The sequence below is a fragment of the Trichechus manatus genome, unplaced genomic scaffold, assembly GCF_000243295.1.
Source record: "Trichechus manatus latirostris isolate Lorelei unplaced genomic scaffold, TriManLat1.0 scaffold00003, whole genome shotgun sequence".
Lineage (NCBI taxonomy): Eukaryota > Metazoa > Chordata > Mammalia > Sirenia > Trichechidae > Trichechus > Trichechus manatus.
The window spans coordinates 17,392,327-17,410,735 of NW_004443939.1; the positions used below are offsets into that span (position 1 = coordinate 17,392,327).

An 18,409-nucleotide genomic window follows, 5' to 3' on the forward strand; every position below is an offset into this window, starting at 1 on the left:
CCCCATTGTGCAGAACAAGCATCATTTTCTGCGTTAAGATGTAAAAAGTTTAGGAAGCTCTGCTTTAAGATGCCAACAAACGGGAAGACCCACCTGGGTTGGGTTGGAATGTGGGGCCCTCAGCAGCTGAGGGAAAAGAGGAGCTGTTAATGAAAATGCACTGGATCCCTTTGAAACACTGCTTGCACCACCACTTGTTCTCCCTCTCTGCCCTTGTCCAGTTGTGTGACCTCCCTGCGAAATAAGTGGTTGCTAGTCATAGTCAAGACTCCACTTCCACTGGTGTGCATTCAGTCAGAATTCACTTATAAAAGAAAAGGTTGTTAGGTAGTGGGCAAGTTCTCCAAATGTAATCTGTCCTCTATTTTATCATTAACCAAACTGTTGCTGACTTGAAATGTTTATCTTTACCGGCTGTCCTTTTGTTTGTTTTAAATCATCTATTTTTGACAGCCAGTCTTTGACATTCTTCTTCAACCATTGTTGTGGTTCTTTCAACTTAGCAATAAATATTTTGCACTTGATAGGATCACAAAGTCTTGTTATGATCAAGACAGATTCTGTAGCAGGCCATCACTCTGACATGTCCTTTATAGAACCATGAATGTTGCTAGCAAACACCTCACTCTATGAGGACATTTACAAATCTATCTTATGGACCATTTCCCAGAGAAATTCAAATTTGGGAATCAGTCACTATCTATCTATATCTCTTTCTCTGTCTCTCTCTGCTTCAATATCAGGCACTTTTTATAAGCCTCCACATAATTCCCAAAAATGATAGTTACTATCTTTGTGACCTAGTGAATTACATCATCATAAACTACTCAAAGTTAAAGGATTATGTCTTTTTTTCTTTAAAAATGTTTCCATAAATATCCCCAGCATGTTCATCTACACGCTTAGAACAATATATACTCGTATTTAGAGTATTCATCCAGGCCTGTAGGTTTGAATAGATCTCACTTAGCGAGGCTATTCTGTCCCAAGTTTTCCTCTGGACCATCCTAAAATCTATTCTTCAGCCAATCTATGTGTTTAGCCTTTTAAAAAAATTAGCAGTGATTAAAACAATTTACCTGTTTCTTGCTGTACATTCAACTTACTAAATAATTATTAATGAGCATAGGATTACGTTCAAAGTTCTATTATGAGAACACTGGGAGATACACGTTTAAATAATCCATGGTTTCTCCTCTCAAGAAACAGTCTAGCTGGGGCACAGACACATAGAAAGTCTAATAAATGTTACTGTACTTTGTACTCTATAGGCACAAAGTATGAGGACAGAGAACAGTGTGTTATTACTTTCTCTCACAGTCTGATAAAATGGCAAATGCTTCCTTTCGGCTTTATTGTTTTTATAGATGGCAGGCTCCTGCCCCTTATACATGGTCTCTCAAAAACAACCAAGTCTCAGATCACAGTGGGACATAGATAACTGCAGGGTAGTCCTGAATGAACCATAACGGGAAGGGCAGAATCACTAGCTAGGCTCTAGCTCTCCACTTTCCTTTGACTTTGTCCTTCCAAGGGGTTGGCCCTTAGGGGTCAAGGTAAGGGGTCAAGGCAACTCTTTCTTCACAGAAGAAGGGCCCTGAAGACCCAGCAGGCATCTCAAGGCTTGATAACAAAGGCCTGCCCTTCCACTTAACAGGGTTAATCTGAGGGAAGGAGAGAACAGAACAATTAACCTTTGAAATCTTTGCTTGAAAATGATTCCCTTGTGTTTTAAACACCTAAGAAAAATGTACATACTTCTGCTGGGCAGGCATAGTCTAAATACTTATCATGCACCTACACACAAGGAAAAAAAAGATCACACTCTACTGTCAGCAAATGCCCCACTATTGGGCATGTTTTGTGTTTACTCACAGAGCAGGACCCCATTAGAGTTCAGTGAGAAACCTGACTTGAACAGCATCTAAGATAAAATTTTCAGGAAGTGAAAACTAAAAAGTGCCAGGAGCCATGCGGACACAGATGAAGTCTCATGACATGCCATTTAAACAAACAGCTGAAATGCTGATGTGGTATGTCCCACCAGACCCTTTTCTACCCTGTCAACATTGGTTAAAAAAAAGAAAAAGAAACCAATTGCCATAGCGTTGATTCTGACTCATGTAGACCCTATGTGTTTCAGAGTGGAACTGTGTTCCATAGGGTTTTCAATGGCTGTGATCTTTTGGAAGTAGATCACCAGGCCTTTCTTCTGAGGTGCCTCTGGGTGGATTCAAACCACCAACCTTTTAGTTAGCAGCAAAGTGCTTAAGCATTTAACCATTTGCAGCACCCCGGAACTCCTGGCAACATCACTAAGCACTAAAAAATGGTAGCCATGTAACATCCTAGAAGTTATTCTAAAGGAAGAATTTCTTCAGAGGTTACACTGGCAAGAGAAATAGCAGATATGGTTTTATTTCCAACAAACCCCAGAGTTTTTGTTTGCTCTTTGAAGTTAAAATCAAGGATTTTTACTCAGGCTAGGATTAGCATAGAGCTGGAAGAGCAACAGCATAATAAAGGCAGGCTTAAAAAATGTATGAACCTTAGTCTGGAAAATTAGTTGCCATTTTATGATGAGGTGGTCGGTTTTATCTTGGAGCAATTTAGTGTCTTTGTGCATTAGCTTAAAAAAATGTGAGTTTATAAAAAAATATTTGCAATGGGTTGTGCAGTGTGCTTACATTTGAAAATGAGGTTGTGCTTTTTAAATACTTTAGAGGGAGAGGTCACTTTGGGCATATTGCTGCAGATCAAGGTTGAAAAGTATTGAAAAAAATCCCTGTACTACGTATATTCAATGGCCACATTTAAAATCAGTTCTGCAAAGCATAATGCATACTACACAGACATCATTGTTCCATAAGTTAATTTTTCTGATTTCCAAATACAAGTAGTTGGTAGCAATAATTGTCCTAATATTGGCAAGATTGGTTCTTTTGTGCATTACATACTGAGCTATCTGATAAACTAGAGAAAACCATGTGAGAGTTATGTCTCTAATTCCTTAAGGTACCTCCCAGAAAGTGTAGAGGTTGAATCAAATTGTTTAAAAAATTCGAAGAAGCCAAATTTAAATTCTCAGTACATTATGAGATTTGTCCTAACAGTTTTCAAATTCTTGCTTGAGGAATGAAAGGATGTGGTAAACCTATTAAACTGAGTAGTGTCAGGTGGCCTCAGCCTGGAGGAGCTCAAATTTGTCCAAAATATGATCTACCCCTGAAAGGAACAGTACAAAGTCACAGCAAAAGCTAATCATGTTTAGTTTAACCCTGACCAGCTAGTCCTCTTCTAGGCATCCACTGTCTGATTTTAAAAAAACCATATCAGAGATGAACAGAAGCAGTCTCTTTTTTATTATAGGCCAAATTCAAAGATATAGATGCTCATAAAGACCCTATTACGTTTTATTTGCCTGCCTTAGAAAGAGATCTGCTTACCTGCCCTTAATAAAAAGCAGTGCTTCATATAGCTTTATAGATTAGTCCCACGTAAGGTTGTTCTAATGTTTCCTACCCCGTAACTGTTGTGTTTCTAGTTTTTTTCTTTGGGTGTATTTGGAGGGCGGGGGAAGGATGGCAGGTGAAGAATGTTACTACTATTTGAAAAAAAGCTCTCCAGGAATGGTCAAATGTAATAGTCAGCTATACTGCAACCTTCCCCTCTCTCCTCAGGGCAATTGCATTTTACGTATTTGCCAAAAGTCATAGGAATTAGACATTAATTATAGGATTTCAGGAAATAGCCTTTTGGGAAGCTTGGTGGATAAGGTGGGTGCAGTCTCCCCGGAGCATCTGAAAATAAATGTGTAAATTTACCTATCTCAGATTAGGCTGAAACTCCAAGTGCTTGTGAAGGATTTTCCTGGCATCCCACAGTCTGGTTTCATCAATTTATTATCAACTCCAAAATGACAGAGGAGAGTATACAGGGAGGACTTGTATCAGGTGTGATGAAGTAATTATTTCCTACTGAGTTACTTGCAATCGCTGCCTTTTGGTGGGGGCGGGGATGCAGATATGCAGGATGTGGGTTTTTTTTTTTTTTTTTTAAATTTGGAATTATCAGAAAGATGCTGCAAGCAATAATATACTAGGTGTGCAATAATCTTGTCAGGTGGTGTCTGCCACCTTCAGAGGGGTGAGAGTAGTTACAGCAGGCTGCTATTATTTCTCAAGCTAAGCATGGACATAGCTTTCCAAAGGGCACCTTTGCCCATATGGTTAATTTAACATCTGGGCTGAAGAGTTCAGTCTTACCAGGGATAGGGCTGAATTTTCCAGAATTCCACATATCTAAACTACAGCATGCACACTACTTTCTACCTGCATTGCCCACATCAGCTGCCAGCAAGTCATTTTGTCCATTTTCATTGATTTGGCTACATGAGGAATATTCTGTTTTTTGTTTTTTTTTTTAAATCCCAAATGCTCAAATTGCCATGTAGAAACCAACTCCTTATCAATTTTCTCCACATTTAATCCTCAGCTCTTCGTCATATTTTCGTTTTTTCCTGCATTGGTTCCCATGACAACAAGTCTGTTGGCAGATAAAGTGTGACTCTTTTAGCCTTCTGCACAATACAAAATCCTTCTAGTGATCCTCAGGCAAGTGTCATATAAAAAGGCAGGAAGAGATTGCAGTTCCCTTAGCTAATGACTCTAACCCCTAAACCTACTGCATGCATTTTCCACCCTATCCTCAAACCAGACTCATGACCCCAGTGAGGAAAGACAGCATTCAAAGACACTGACCAGACTCCCTTCCACCACTGATACAAGTATTCAAGGCACCCTCCAACCCAACTGCAGATGCAAGGACTGAACCTTCTGGTTCAGATGGTTTTCCCTTCTTTCTAAGCAGCAAAGACTTTACTGCAATAAATGCATAATTAATTACAAGAGCCAACCTGAGCAGCATGGAGAAGCAACTTGCACTCTTTTTCTATAAAATTTCCTCAGTATGCATCTGAGATATGGCCCAGGGAATAAGTGTGTCCTGGATTCAGCCTTAAATCAGTGTCTAATGATAAGACAGTAGAAACATTTAAGCATATTTTCTCCTAATGAGTAGTTATGGGGCATATGAGGGGGATCAAGGAGTCATCCCAGACAACTGAGCTCCTGAAGAAAAAGAAGCGATGGGAAAGATGTAAAGAGGACATCATAACTAGTGGCTGAATGTAAGCAAGGGAGCTTCATTTGGGACAATTCAAGTACAAAAACGTTAAGAAACCTGCCATGAACTAAGGAAATGAAGTGTGGAGAAAGGAGTTTTCAATAGTTAATATTCTGCAGAAAGGGAGCCTGCAGATGAAAGACTAACTCCATGCAGACTTGACGCAAGACTGTCTACCAAGTATTTTTTTAAGTAGTATTTCTCTTAATAATAGATTATATATTCTTTTTGTTTGATTTTTAAAATTCCATTATAGCCTGGCACTAAGTTATATGCCTAGCAACCCCAAATCTCCTATGTCCTCAATATTTAGAAAAAAACAGGAACTGTTCATCAGAAGTAAAACCAGACTCATATTTGAATGTGCTTCTTTTATTTTGTTTTAGAAAAGTTAATGAATTCAGGGGAACGAAAATAGATGCTAGAAATAAAAATCTGGTTATTTCAGCTATTGTTAAATTATCAAATGTAAATGTCCCTTTTTTGCTGGGTCTCATAAAATATGTGATACTTTAAGCACACTTAAGTTTTAAAGTTAGCTGCGTATATTGTACAAAGGTATTTTTGACCCTTCAAAGGTTATTTTCCTACATTAAGAAAAGTTTTCGTATATTAAAAACTTTTATTATAACTCAGGTTTTGTGTCTATATATAGACATAACATATATAGGTGTTTTTCTTTGCACATTTGTTTTGCACAGTTAATGAAGTTAAACAATGCCCAGGTGTGCAGGTCAACTGACCTTTATGATAGCTAGATTAAGGAAAGCATTTGACAAATGGACAAAAGAAATCACATGCTACTTCTCTGAATCTCTCTGACCCTCTTCCCCTTCCCCAGTCCTCTACTAAAAATAAAAAAATCTCTTACTTAGGAAATTTGATGTAATTTTTTTAGAAAGTCCATAGAAAAATCAAGATGAAACGCTCAGGCAGACAGAGCATAAAGCAGCTCCCATGTTTGCTAAAAAGGAAATTTATTTTCAGAATGCATTGCTGAAATAAATTTTATTTTCAATACTTGGAGAGTCTTTCCACTCAGAGGACTCTTACTGGCCTTGAATGTGGAAAAGGCATCTGTTCAGGTCTGTAAAGAATGTTGTATATTGTTTTATTCTAGGAAATTTTGTTTTAGCTTTGATGACACCTAGTGTCAGTGGAATGCAATAAATGTTTAAATTCTTACGCTTTATGACATTTAGGCATTTCCCTTTAATATCCTCAACTATATTTTCCTCCTCAAAAATGCAAGCCTTACTATTTTCAGTTTGGAATGAAGAAAAATATAAGTGACAGACAGATAAAGCAGGTATTTTTTTTTTGTCTGAAGAGCCAATCAAGTTTCTTTTTCCTTGGTGTACATAAGGGCCTAAAAGGTAGCTTAAGGACTATGACATTGTCTTCATATGAGGGAGAATTTTTCCCGTTTAGTTGAAAATCAGAAGTAAAGCCACCGAATTCTGTTTGTAAATTTGAAAGACCACCACAAATAACCTTGCAAGAGTAAGGTTTGTAAGTACTGTAATTTCATTTTTCTCCCTTTATACAGCCCCCACCCAGATGTATATAAGTAAACCATAAGATGAATTGTAGCTTCTTTCTATTCAGATAAGATATATTAAACTAACAGCAGAAATTCTAAACTGAGAATGTGATAGGTTTTTAATTGATCTGTTAAGAATTATAAGTAAAAGGATACTAGATATTAGGTTTGTGTGTTTATTTTTTTAAAAGTACCCATGAAAATTATTCTTTCATCCTAAAGTATTTGATAATTGATTACTTTTGACCTCAGTTATTTTTTGACATGATCCTTTTATTACTATATAAAGAAGTCCACCTATGTAAAATTTTTCCCATATGCTAAACACACAATTTCCCATTTGAGGTCATATAATTCATTCAGTGAAATATTTCACTCTCTTGTAAGTTTAAGTAAAATTTCTAAGCAGTAATGCAACTTAAGGCCATTATTTCAGAAAACTGAAGACAGTCTCTATGGACTCCTATCCTTTTTAACATCTGACTTCACTACCATATGTGCAGCACAACAGTGACATCTTAAGGCCCCGTAACCAGAGCTCCTTCAGCTAGAGAAAGAACTTGAATTGGGATCTCATCGCAAAGAAAGTCCATTATATTATCAAGTAGTTTTCGAGTTTACAATATGCGATTGATAGATCTTTTTGATTAACAAAGTGCTTCTTTATTAATGACTTCTTTTGCAGTTTTTGTGGATTTTTAATGTGCATTAGTAAACACTAACATTTTACATAGACATACTGTATATTAATGCATGCATTTCACTGCATAGTTGACACTCCCTGTGTAAAGCTTTTATGGAAGAACCAACAAGCCACAGCAGTATAGCAAAAGAGACTTAATCTTTATAAATTGGGGCCTTTTCTGTCTCTTTGCTAGCCTAGGTGGCTATATAGAAATTTGAGTGGGAGGAGGCAGGAAACACCTCTTAACATTTAAGGTTTTCTACTTGGGTGTACTCTAGCCAATTCAAAACAAATTGCTTACTTTAATAAAAAATTTTACCATTTTATAAGAAAAATTAAATCATGACATGTTTAATTGAAATGGCTGTATTGTAATTAATATTTTGAGATAATTGTGATTTTAAGCTTAAATTATATATAAAAACTGTCATTTTTGTATGTGTTAAAAGACTACTGTATCACAATTAATAGTACTTTTTAGTTGAACTATATATTGATGTAAATAAAACTGAATGAAGACATATTTACTACTTTATTAACATAGGTTGTGAATGTACTTAATGGTTTTTTTTTTGCAGTATGACACCATAACGACCTTGAAAGCTGCTTCATTTTATGTGCAAAGAAGTCCTATGAATCTATATTTTAAATTTACCAAATCAGTGGAACTAGTTACTTTGTCAGTTAATTTGCAAATGCAAGCTGTATTCTTCCAGTTTTATTTTATGTATTGACACTAATTGGTAAAGGTGTACAATGTGATTAGAATGCATTTTGAAGATGCTTTCTGTACAGATACAAAATACAGGGACTAAAATAATGCTGTGCAGTGTATAGCAGAGCCATTTTTCGGCTTTGGTGTACTCAACTTTTTCAGTATTTAAAAAAAAGTGTTTTGAATAACATTAAAGTCTCTTTATTGTATAAATAATAAAATGTCACCTTATTGTAAAGTGTCTTTTGTTTAATATCAAAGCAGACTTCTTAATCCATCATAGAGCTGTGGTATGAAAAGGGAATGTTTCTTTTAATCAAAAACAAACACTGTAATCAAATATTTGAAAATAATTATGACCATGTAGTATTTATCTTTATTAGCACTGAGTTTTTCATAACATAAACATGCCTCAAACATCCAAAAGCTATCTATCTAGCTATACACTACTGAATTGACTACTTAATAGAATCTAATGATAAGTTTAATAATGACTGATCAGCCTACTTCTGATATTTTTGGTGTAAACAAAAAATTTTATATTGGAATTTCATTAAATCAAGTTTATCTGTATCAACTTCCCTTTTAGAAAATTACTACATGACTACAAGTTTGGTCTTATCAAGATTGCAATAAGTTTTAAATTAACGTACTAGAAATAAAAAGATGCACAAAGGTTGGATTAAAACACACAGAGTAGATTAGGTATACAAATACCTGCTTAACAGGTGTTTTAAACACAGTACACTTCAAGATTTCTATGCAGTATATGCTTATTATTATCAGTTTCTGTTATCTAAATAATTAGTAAGATAAAGTATTCAATACATATTTTTTTAAGGAACAAAAGGTATTTCAAAATGCTTGCTCTCTAGCTGAGGGAAAAATATACAGATCCAATCTCCTTAATGCTCTTGAATCTAAAAGTAATAGATTATCATATGGAAACTTAATACCTAAGATATCATAAAACTTGTCAAGTTTTAAATTCAAAATTGTGAGAGCAATTATAACTGTATTTTCACTATTTTCTCCCTCAATTAACTTTATCTTGTATGACTTTTCTGTGAGATTAGCAACCGTGATAAAATGATCTCAAAAAATAGGGGGAAAAGACCTATAGCTAGAAAAGAATCAGTTTAACTAGATTAAAACGAAACAGTGAATGTTGACTAAAAACTTGTACCAAAACCAACTACATCACAAAAGTTCTATCATGGGTAACAAAAAGTCTTACTTTTTTTAACGCCAAAGGACAGAACTCAGTAAAATTCAATTTAATTTTATATCTAATAAAAAGATAGAAATTGGGTAGTCATAGTCAAGTCAATTGGTCATATTATATGTAATACAAGTAGAAATTTAAAAAAAAAACACTTCTACAAAAATGCTTTGTCATTATAAAAATATTCATGTTAAATAAAAATTCATTTTTGAAGAAATTGCTTGCTATGTTATAAGGGAATGAAAAGTGGGTAAGGTAAATGCTTTTCAAAACATTCAGAATAAATGTATGGATAGTATATGTGGTCATCACCATTATAAATGTACACAATACCTTAGAAAAAATGTTAAATAGTTGTCAGTGTAAAAATAGTTCCTGGCAGGAATATGGCCCGGGCCAATTATACCAATGGCTAGGTGATATTGGAAAACTATAAGATCAATTATAGCAATCAGTATTAGGATGATACTAAAAGAAAATGTTAAATCCTCCTAACAGTTAACTTGGCCAGGATTATAAGGCAACTCCAATTTAAGTAGGAATTCGGTCTCTCAAATATTCCAGGATAGCAGCTGTTCCTTTCATTAATATGGCTGCTCGAGGAACGCGGAATGGATTTCCATCTAGGAGTAATGTTCTAAGCAAAAGAGAGAAATTAAAGAATTTAAACATTTTCCACTAGAGAGGCTTTTCTTCTAATTTCATTTGCAATATTAAAAATAAAAATTTTATTTTTTTTCTATTTGTTCTTTTTCAAATCTGAGCATTTAAAACAGTTGGGATCACCACTACAATAATAACCAAAACATTAACTGAATACTTATTATGTGAAAGGTATGATGCTAAGTAATTTACATTTATTGTCTCTTAATTCTCTTAACAACAGTATGATGTAGGTACCATTAATATACTTGTTTTATAGATGAGGAAATACAGACTTAAGAAGGTAAGAAAACTTTCTTGGATCACACCGCTACTAAACAGTGGATCTGTGGTTTGAATCACCTTTATACCCAGTGTTTTCTCAGTTTTATAAAGACCACATACTAAATGACCAATTAGGTTTACCCAAGTATTAAAATGAGCAAACTGACAATTACCAGTGCTAGGGTCATAATGTAATTAATGTATCCCCGCCGGCCCCAAAAATACTAACACACTTCTGCTCTCCTCCTCACTGGACCAGATATACATGTATAAATGTATTTACATGTTCTAAAATGAGGTTCGACTTAATATTTAACAGCTTGTTAATTTGTTTCTTCATATAATTAATAAAACATATTTAGTTATAAAAGACTTCTACATTAATTTTTAATAGCCTAAGTGTTTATCTAAACAAAAGTCAAAGGACTCACACTATATTATACACTACATCTAAATTATATCTTCACAGCTTTCTATGTGCCTTGGGAATTCTTTTAAAGACTGATTTTCTTAATTTCTAGAAAAAGGGGTTGTTTACTTGCTTCCTATAATTCCCTACTATAGGTACCAGAGCAGATGCCAGTGCTGTCCCCATAAAGTAGGAAATGCCAAACAATTTATATTCTTTAACAGGCAGTTACTGGGTGCTTACTATGTTCCAGGCACTGGGATACCCTTTTCTAAAGGAAGATAAACAAAGAATGGTGGGAAATCAGAAGAGAGACTAACTCTGCCTGGAGAATAAGGAAAGTTTTCAAAGGTGATATTTAGGTACACTATTGATGAAAGCAGAGTTGAGGGAACAGCAAACTCAAAGCATGAGAAAGATCATGCTGTGCTTGAAATGGAATGGTGCTAGTCTGTAATCATATTTTGAAAAACTCTGTATGCAAAGCTAAGGAGTTTGTATTTCCCTGACGTTTTTATATGGTAGAGTTTCATGTTATAAATATACACAGTGATGAGAAAAGTACTGCTAGAAACAACCAGTTACTATATTTACACATATATGAACAAAGCTAAAAAATATATTTGGTAAAACCTGAAAATCAGAATTGGGATTTTGGGTTCTGTTACCTATTATTTTTAATATGCAAGATTACCTCAATAAGAAACAAATAAATTAAAAAAAAAAAAACACTTTCAACAAATCAAATAAATGGAAAAAGTCAGAAGGCATAGTTACCTTAAATTCACGCAATTACCGAGCTCTGGTGGGATGTGTAGGAGGTCATTATTTTGAAGGTCCAATGTAGTCAGATTTTCCATCATCTTCATCTTCTGAGGGTCCACAGATCCAACTTGATTGTTACTAATCAGAACTGTTTCAAGTGTGGGGATACGATACAGAACTTCAGGTAGTATTTTGAACCTTTTGAAACATAAACAGAACACCTAAATATACTGGAATCAGAGGTCAAAATAATTTCTTAAAATAGATAATCTTTAGTTTGATATAATGAGATAATGTTTTCTTTAGTGTGCATTATTTTACATTTGGTGTAAGTCCTACATTTCAAATTTTCCACAAAACAAAGAAAATGGATCGAAAAGAAAATTTTTGAAAGCTTGAAATACATGTTAAGTGGACAGACTTTTAATAGATTCTATTTACTCTATAAAATAAAACAAAAGTTTAAATTCTCTCATGCTTTTTTGTTCACATTCAAGAGATAAGGAAATCCTCCTGAGATTTTCTATATAATGTCTCCTTGTATGTATTCTTCCTTAGTTCACTTTTACTTCTTATGAAACATAATTACTGCTAATATATTAAGTAAAATTAGAGTTTTATACTTTGCTTTGACTGAAGCTTCCAAAATGAATGCACTTTTGGTTCTTGAAAAGCTGACAAACTAGCACAGGTTGCTGGCTTGCCTGTCCAAAGCAACCCTGAAGATGCCCGAAGAGATGGGAAGGCCGATGGCTCTCAGAGCAGTACTTGGAAATTAACACAAAATCTCTGAAGACCCCTTGGGGGACAGAGTCTGCCAAGACTTCAGTGTGAGGCAAATGGCAGCCTGGAGTAGAAAAGACAAGGATAGGGTAAAAGAGAGTCTTTTATCAGTGCCCTTCCACTGCCTCATGCTGCCCTTCCTTAGCAAAAAAGCAAAAGTGAAAGATAAACTGAAGGCAGCTCTGAAGTTCCAGAGACTGGAGCACCAATAATCAGGAGTACAGATGGGGTGAATGACCCCTAGATACTCTCTCCTCCCCTCTTCCAGGGTAATTATAAAAGATGGCTCAACGGTTAAAACAGAAGTTAGAATTAACCTTTGCCCCCAACACAAAGACAATACTTACCAAAGCAACTGATAGCTCAACAGACAAATAGATGAACTCACAAATAAAAATTAAGAGAGATCTGAGAAGTGCATATATCTTGAACTAAAGACAACAATCGTATAACCATGCACGAGAAAGCACAAATAATGGAGCAGACAAAACAAGAATTACAATAAGCATAGTAAATATTCTAAGAAAAATAAGAGAATTTGCCAAACACAAAGCAGAAACAAGCAATTATAAAAAGAACTAGAGATTTAGTGTGTAAAAATATAATTGTTGAAATAATGACCCCAAAAGGAAAGTTGACCAGCATAACACATACCACTGAAGAATAAACTAGGTAGAAGAATTTTCCTAGATTGCTTCAGGAAAAGATAAAGAGGTGGAAAGAATGAGAGATGGTAATGAAATGGATGATAAAAGTAGACCTGTTAATATTCACTAAAAAGATTCCCATTAAGAAAAGAATAAATCAATAAATAAGAAAAGGAAATATTTGAAAATATAGTGATTGAGAAATTTCCAGAATTAAAAAAAAAATTGAAAAAGTTAATAGTGTTCAATAGGGTGGATTAAACAACCAAAAAAAAAAAAATTGGCAGACACCTTACATCTCAGGTCCTTTTAAAAAGTTTGCGTGAACTATTAACTGCTGTTACCAATGTTTCCAGAGAAACAGATAACCACAAAGAAACAGTAATCAGGTTTATCAGACTTCTCTAGAGCAACAAAATAATGACCTATCTAAGTGTGCGGAAACAAAATGATTTTGATCCTAGAACTCAACCATTTAAATTAAAGGGCAAATAAAAGATATTCTCAGTGATTTATGGTTTCAGAAAATTTACCATAAAAAGACTTCTTCCATAAGACTACATACAGGGTATTCTCCAGCTAAGGAAAAATGAATCCAGGAAGAAGAAGAAACATAAGAGAAGTAAGGATGAGTAAAGAACTTAGTAAAGCTTACTGTGTCTCAGCAGCAGAAGAAAATTCAATCAACCTAATGGAAGGAGAAAAGGAGAAAAAAGAAACACAGAAGCAAGGTAATTATGAAACAAAATAAGACGGCAAAAATGAATACTATTACAGAGGTAATTAAATGTAATGGGCTTAATCACCCAAGATACAGAGATTCTCAGACTAGGTCAAAAAGCAAGATAACAATATGTTAACTACAAGAGTTACATTTAAAACAAAAAAATTCAGAAAGGGTAAGAATCGAGGAATGGAGAAAAGACATATTGGGAAAATACGAACCAAAAGATATCTGGCATAGTCATTTGACTATCAGAACTGAAAAAATAGACTCTAAAGAGAAAAACTTAAGAAGGGACAAAGAAAGTTGATATATGCAAAATATCAAATTGGGATGGCATTCATGAACACATATGCCCTAACAATAAGTCTTCAAAATAATCTAAAGCAACAATTTGACAGAACTACGAACTACAGGAAAAGTGATAAAACTACAACTGTAATTGGAGATTTTAACAGTCTTCTCAGAAACTGAAAAAGCAGCGAAATATAGACCAAATATAAGATTTAAATAACATGATTAAAGGTAATTTGATCTGTTACACTGACAGAAATTATACTTAACAAATAGAGAACAGATGTTCTTTGATAGGCTACAAAGTGAATCTCAATAAATTCCAAGGAATCAACATCATGCAGACTATATTCTATAGTCATACTGCAGTAAAATCAGTTATCAGTAACAGAAACCTCTAAAAAATAAAAACAAGTTCTCTATATGTGGAAGTAAAAAAAAAAAAAAACCACAAAACTAAATAACGCTTTAAGAGGAAATCTAAAACTACAAAATCTTTAGAGCTGAATGTAATATATTATACAGCCCTTAACTTTATAAAGGTTGGCAATTAAACACCTACAGCAATCATCATACAGAAAGGAGAAATGTTAAATTATTATTAAGACAAGGATACCTCTATTACATAATTCAATACAGCACTGGAGGTCCCAGGGAAAGCAATAATACAGAAGAAAAGAAATAATAGGTATATGAATTGAAGAGACAAACTGTCCCTATTTACAAATGATGTGGCAGATACTGGTGATGAGTTAAGTTTGAAGAGTTCTGACAAAGAGATTAACTTGATAAGATTAGGGTGATTTAAAAAAAAAGAATGAAGGGAGAAGAAATGTGTGGCAAAAGAAACAGGACACCAAAGCAATAGAGGGGGTCTTTGTCTTAACTGAAAGCTGGCTCTTGCCTGAAGATACCTACAGCAATCACTGCAGTGTTCTCAAGTGGAGGCTGTTTCTCTTCTCATGTCCCACTTACCACAAGACAGTGCTAGATTTCTTCTAGCTAACCATCAATATTGACTGGTATCACAGCCTGGCATCTAGCACATTCTTGTCAAGAACTATGAAGGGTTCCTTCAAGCTAACAAGTTAGCCTGCCACAGTTTCATGGATGGTGGCAGAAGACACGAGGCTCCTGAGTCAGAGACAAAGGACTTTATTATTCACAGCATAGCAATGAGAATGAGCATCAGTATATTGATATCGGAGTCCCTTGCCCCCAAGTTCCATCAGGATGTGGATCACCCGGGTGAATGCCTAAACACATACTGGGTTATGTTATAGGTGGGGAACTCTGAGTTTAAGGAATCTTTTATATAATGGGCAGTAGGCATGCCTGCCCCTGCTCTGTAGGGAGACACTGTATCTTCCAAGGCAAACCTACTCTTGGCTCTGTAGGGTGACACTATATCTCTATCTTCCAAGGCTGTTGGCTATGCAAGCATACTTGAAAAGATAGTCCATAACAAACGGCAGTTGATGCCTCACTCAAAGATGTGCAGAAATGCAAGCAACCCACAAAGAATTGTCTAAAAATGGTAGTAAATAAATGTATGATGAAAGAATGAATGAATAAACAGAATCATAATTCTTCATATCCCATCTCAGAAGATCCTTTAACACCACACAGCAATTCAATTATATATGCTCGGTCAGCTCCTCCCTCCATTTTTCCTCAGCCACTTTATCAAAGGTTCACAATTCTGTTCTAGTTTTGATTAACTCCTGTCCCTTTCTTCCTCAGAAGATAACATGATTTCTTATAAGTACCAAGAAATTAAAAGACATTAGGCATCCACTGTCTTAATTTCTTGTTCCTACCCATAATGAATCTGCATCTGCACCTATCATTAATATATCTTCTGAACTTCACTCAAAGTAAAGATTATCCCTCCTTCTATCCAAGACTGATGCTCTAAATTCTATTACTGTCAACCTACAAAATGACAATGCTCCATTAATCATCTTCTATCATGTAACTTCATGCTCTTCCATTCTATTTGGTTACTGCCAACAGCATATAAATATATTCATCTTTTCCATTTGTAATACACACATCTCCTTTCTTCCCACCTATTCCACACTCCCTTGATCCATGTCCTCCTTTAGCTTTGCTGTATACTTCTATTTCCTTTCATAGCTAAATTCCATTCAACAGCAGTGTCAAGGATAAAATGGTGAACAAAAGCAATATGGTCTCTGCCTTCACGGAGCTTACTATTTAATGGGAGGTACATGCTATCAGTTGAAAATCAACTCGATAGCACCTAATGACAACAAAGACAATACATAAGCAAATAAACAAAATAATTACAGCTTGTGAAGGAAATAAACAGAACAATGTAACAGAACAATGTAACAGGGAATAACCAAGAGGGAAAAGCAGAATTCTCAGCTACTTCTAAAATAATGGTCTGGGAAGGTTTTTCTGAGGAGTTACAATTAAGTGATACTTGAAGGATAAAAAGGAGGTAGCCATGTGAGTAGAGGACCAGTTAATGCATTCCTGGCACAGAAAAGCATGTGCAAAAGGCCCTAGAAAGGAAAGAGCTTTTCATACTTGGGAATGATGAGGTGGTCAGTATGACTGGAACACAGCAAGTGAGAGGGATAATGGTGTTAGATGATGCAGGAGAGTTAGGTAGATAAAAAACAGAAGGAAGTCCAAAATAGCTGTGAATACTCCAATACCTAGAGGACTGCTAGAGGGAAAGTAGCCAGGAAAAAAACAAAACAAAACAAAACACAAAAAAACAAAATTTAAAAAAAAAGTTTAATAAAGAATGTCAGCCATAAGCACTATACTCTTTTAAGATCTGTCTATATGGGATGAAATTGAGAACGGCAACTCAAAAGATTAAATAGGAAGTTTAGAGGGCAGTGTGAATTTATGCTAATGGGAGAGGAACAACTTGGAAAAGGATGGTGAGAATGGTTCCACAACTGGAAGAATGTAATCAATGTCACTGAATTATACATGTAGAAATCGTTGAATTGTGTATGTCCTGCTGCGTATATTCTCAACAACAATAACAAAAATAAAGGGAATTATATTAAAAAAAAAAACTATAAAAAGCATTTAATTTATGATATTGTATTTCTTAACCTAAGAGTCTCTGGGTGGCACAGACAGTTAAGCGCCCAGCTACTAACCGAAAACTTGATGGTTCGAATCTAACCAGAGGTGCCTCAAAAGAAAGGTCTGATGACCTACTTCCAAAAGACCACAGCATTAAAAATTCTATGGAGGACAGTTCTACTCTCATACACATGGGCTTGATATGGTTTATTAATCTAGATGGTATATAAAGAGGTATAATATTATTCTCTATACCTTTTTACATACTTGAACTTTATAATAATAGTAATTTCTTATTATAATATACTAAAAAGGTAGAAAGCAATAATGAGGTTAATAGATTACGAGAAGAAAAACTGTAATAGTTATATCAAACTAAAAAATGGAAAATTGGAAATGGAAGCCATTAATAGTATTAAATGAATCCAAACATAAAACAAACAAAAATACAGAACAAAAAAGAATTGAAAAGGTCAGCGAGGTAGAAAAGAAATCAGGAAAGTGTGGTGTCAAGGAAGCCTAAAGAAGAAAGTGTTCTAGAAAGTAAGGTGTGGTCAACTATACTGCTGAGCAGCTGGTAAAATGAGAATATATATGTAGTCAATAGATTTAGTAATAAAAACAGTTGCAAGCCAGATTGCATAGAATGAAGAGCTTATTGGAAAGTGTAGACATGGTAACAATGAGTATAAAGAACTAATTAAAGTTCTTTATGAAGATAAGCTGAAAAATATACCTGAAAGAGGATGTGGTGTTGACCCCCTACAATGGAATCTTATGGCATGTTTGAAGGTTAAGATGAATCTAATAGAGGAGATGTCTCATAGGAGAGATGATAAGAAGATAGGAAAAAATGACAAGAAGGGTTAGGAGAGAGAAAACAACTGGAGGGACTAGCTTTCTAAAATGAGCAGGAACTTGTTTCTACAATGATAGAAAGAAAGGTAGAAAAGATGGCTACAGCCATAATACATATTTAGATTTGGTAGTGGGAATAAAAAGAAGTTCTACTTTGAAGATTTCTATTTTTTTCATGAAATAGAAAGCAAGATAATCAGCTGAAGGGACAGGGGAAGATGGTATGGAAAATTTGACAATGCAGCAGAGAAGGTATCAAAGAGCTGTTGTTGTTATTGTTGTTAGGTGCCATCAAGTTGGTTCTGACTCATAGCTACCCTATGTACAAAAAAAAGAAACATTGCGCAGTCCTGCACCATCCTCACAATCGTTGCTATACTTGAGCCCATTGTTGGAGCCACTGTGTCAATCTATTTTGTTGAGGGTCTTTCTCTTTTTCACTGCTCCTCTACTTTACCAAACATGATGTTCTTCTCCAGGGACTAATCCCCCCTGATAACATGTCCAAAGTATGTGAGACATAGTCTCACCATCCTTGCTTCTAAGGAGTACTCTGGTTGTACTTCTTCTAA

At 34.9% G+C, this 18,409-nt stretch overlaps 1 protein-coding gene across 2 annotated transcripts in view; it reads right to left on the reverse strand.

Annotated features, from left to right (window-relative positions):
- Positions 1-8,561: 8,561 nt before the first annotated feature.
- Positions 8,562-18,409, reverse strand: part of LRRC40 (leucine rich repeat containing 40) — a 61,665-nt gene continuing 51,817 nt past the window's right edge. For both annotated transcript variants that reach the window (XM_004369048.2, XM_023730989.1), the window contains exons 14-15: positions 11,466-11,651; positions 8,562-9,989 (exon numbers count right to left, since the gene is read on the reverse strand). In XM_004369048.2, the coding sequence (XP_004369105.1) occupies positions 9,884-9,989; positions 11,466-11,651 (292 nt within the window). In that variant the 3' untranslated portion in view covers positions 8,562-9,883. The remainder of the gene's footprint in view (positions 9,990-11,465; positions 11,652-18,409) is intronic.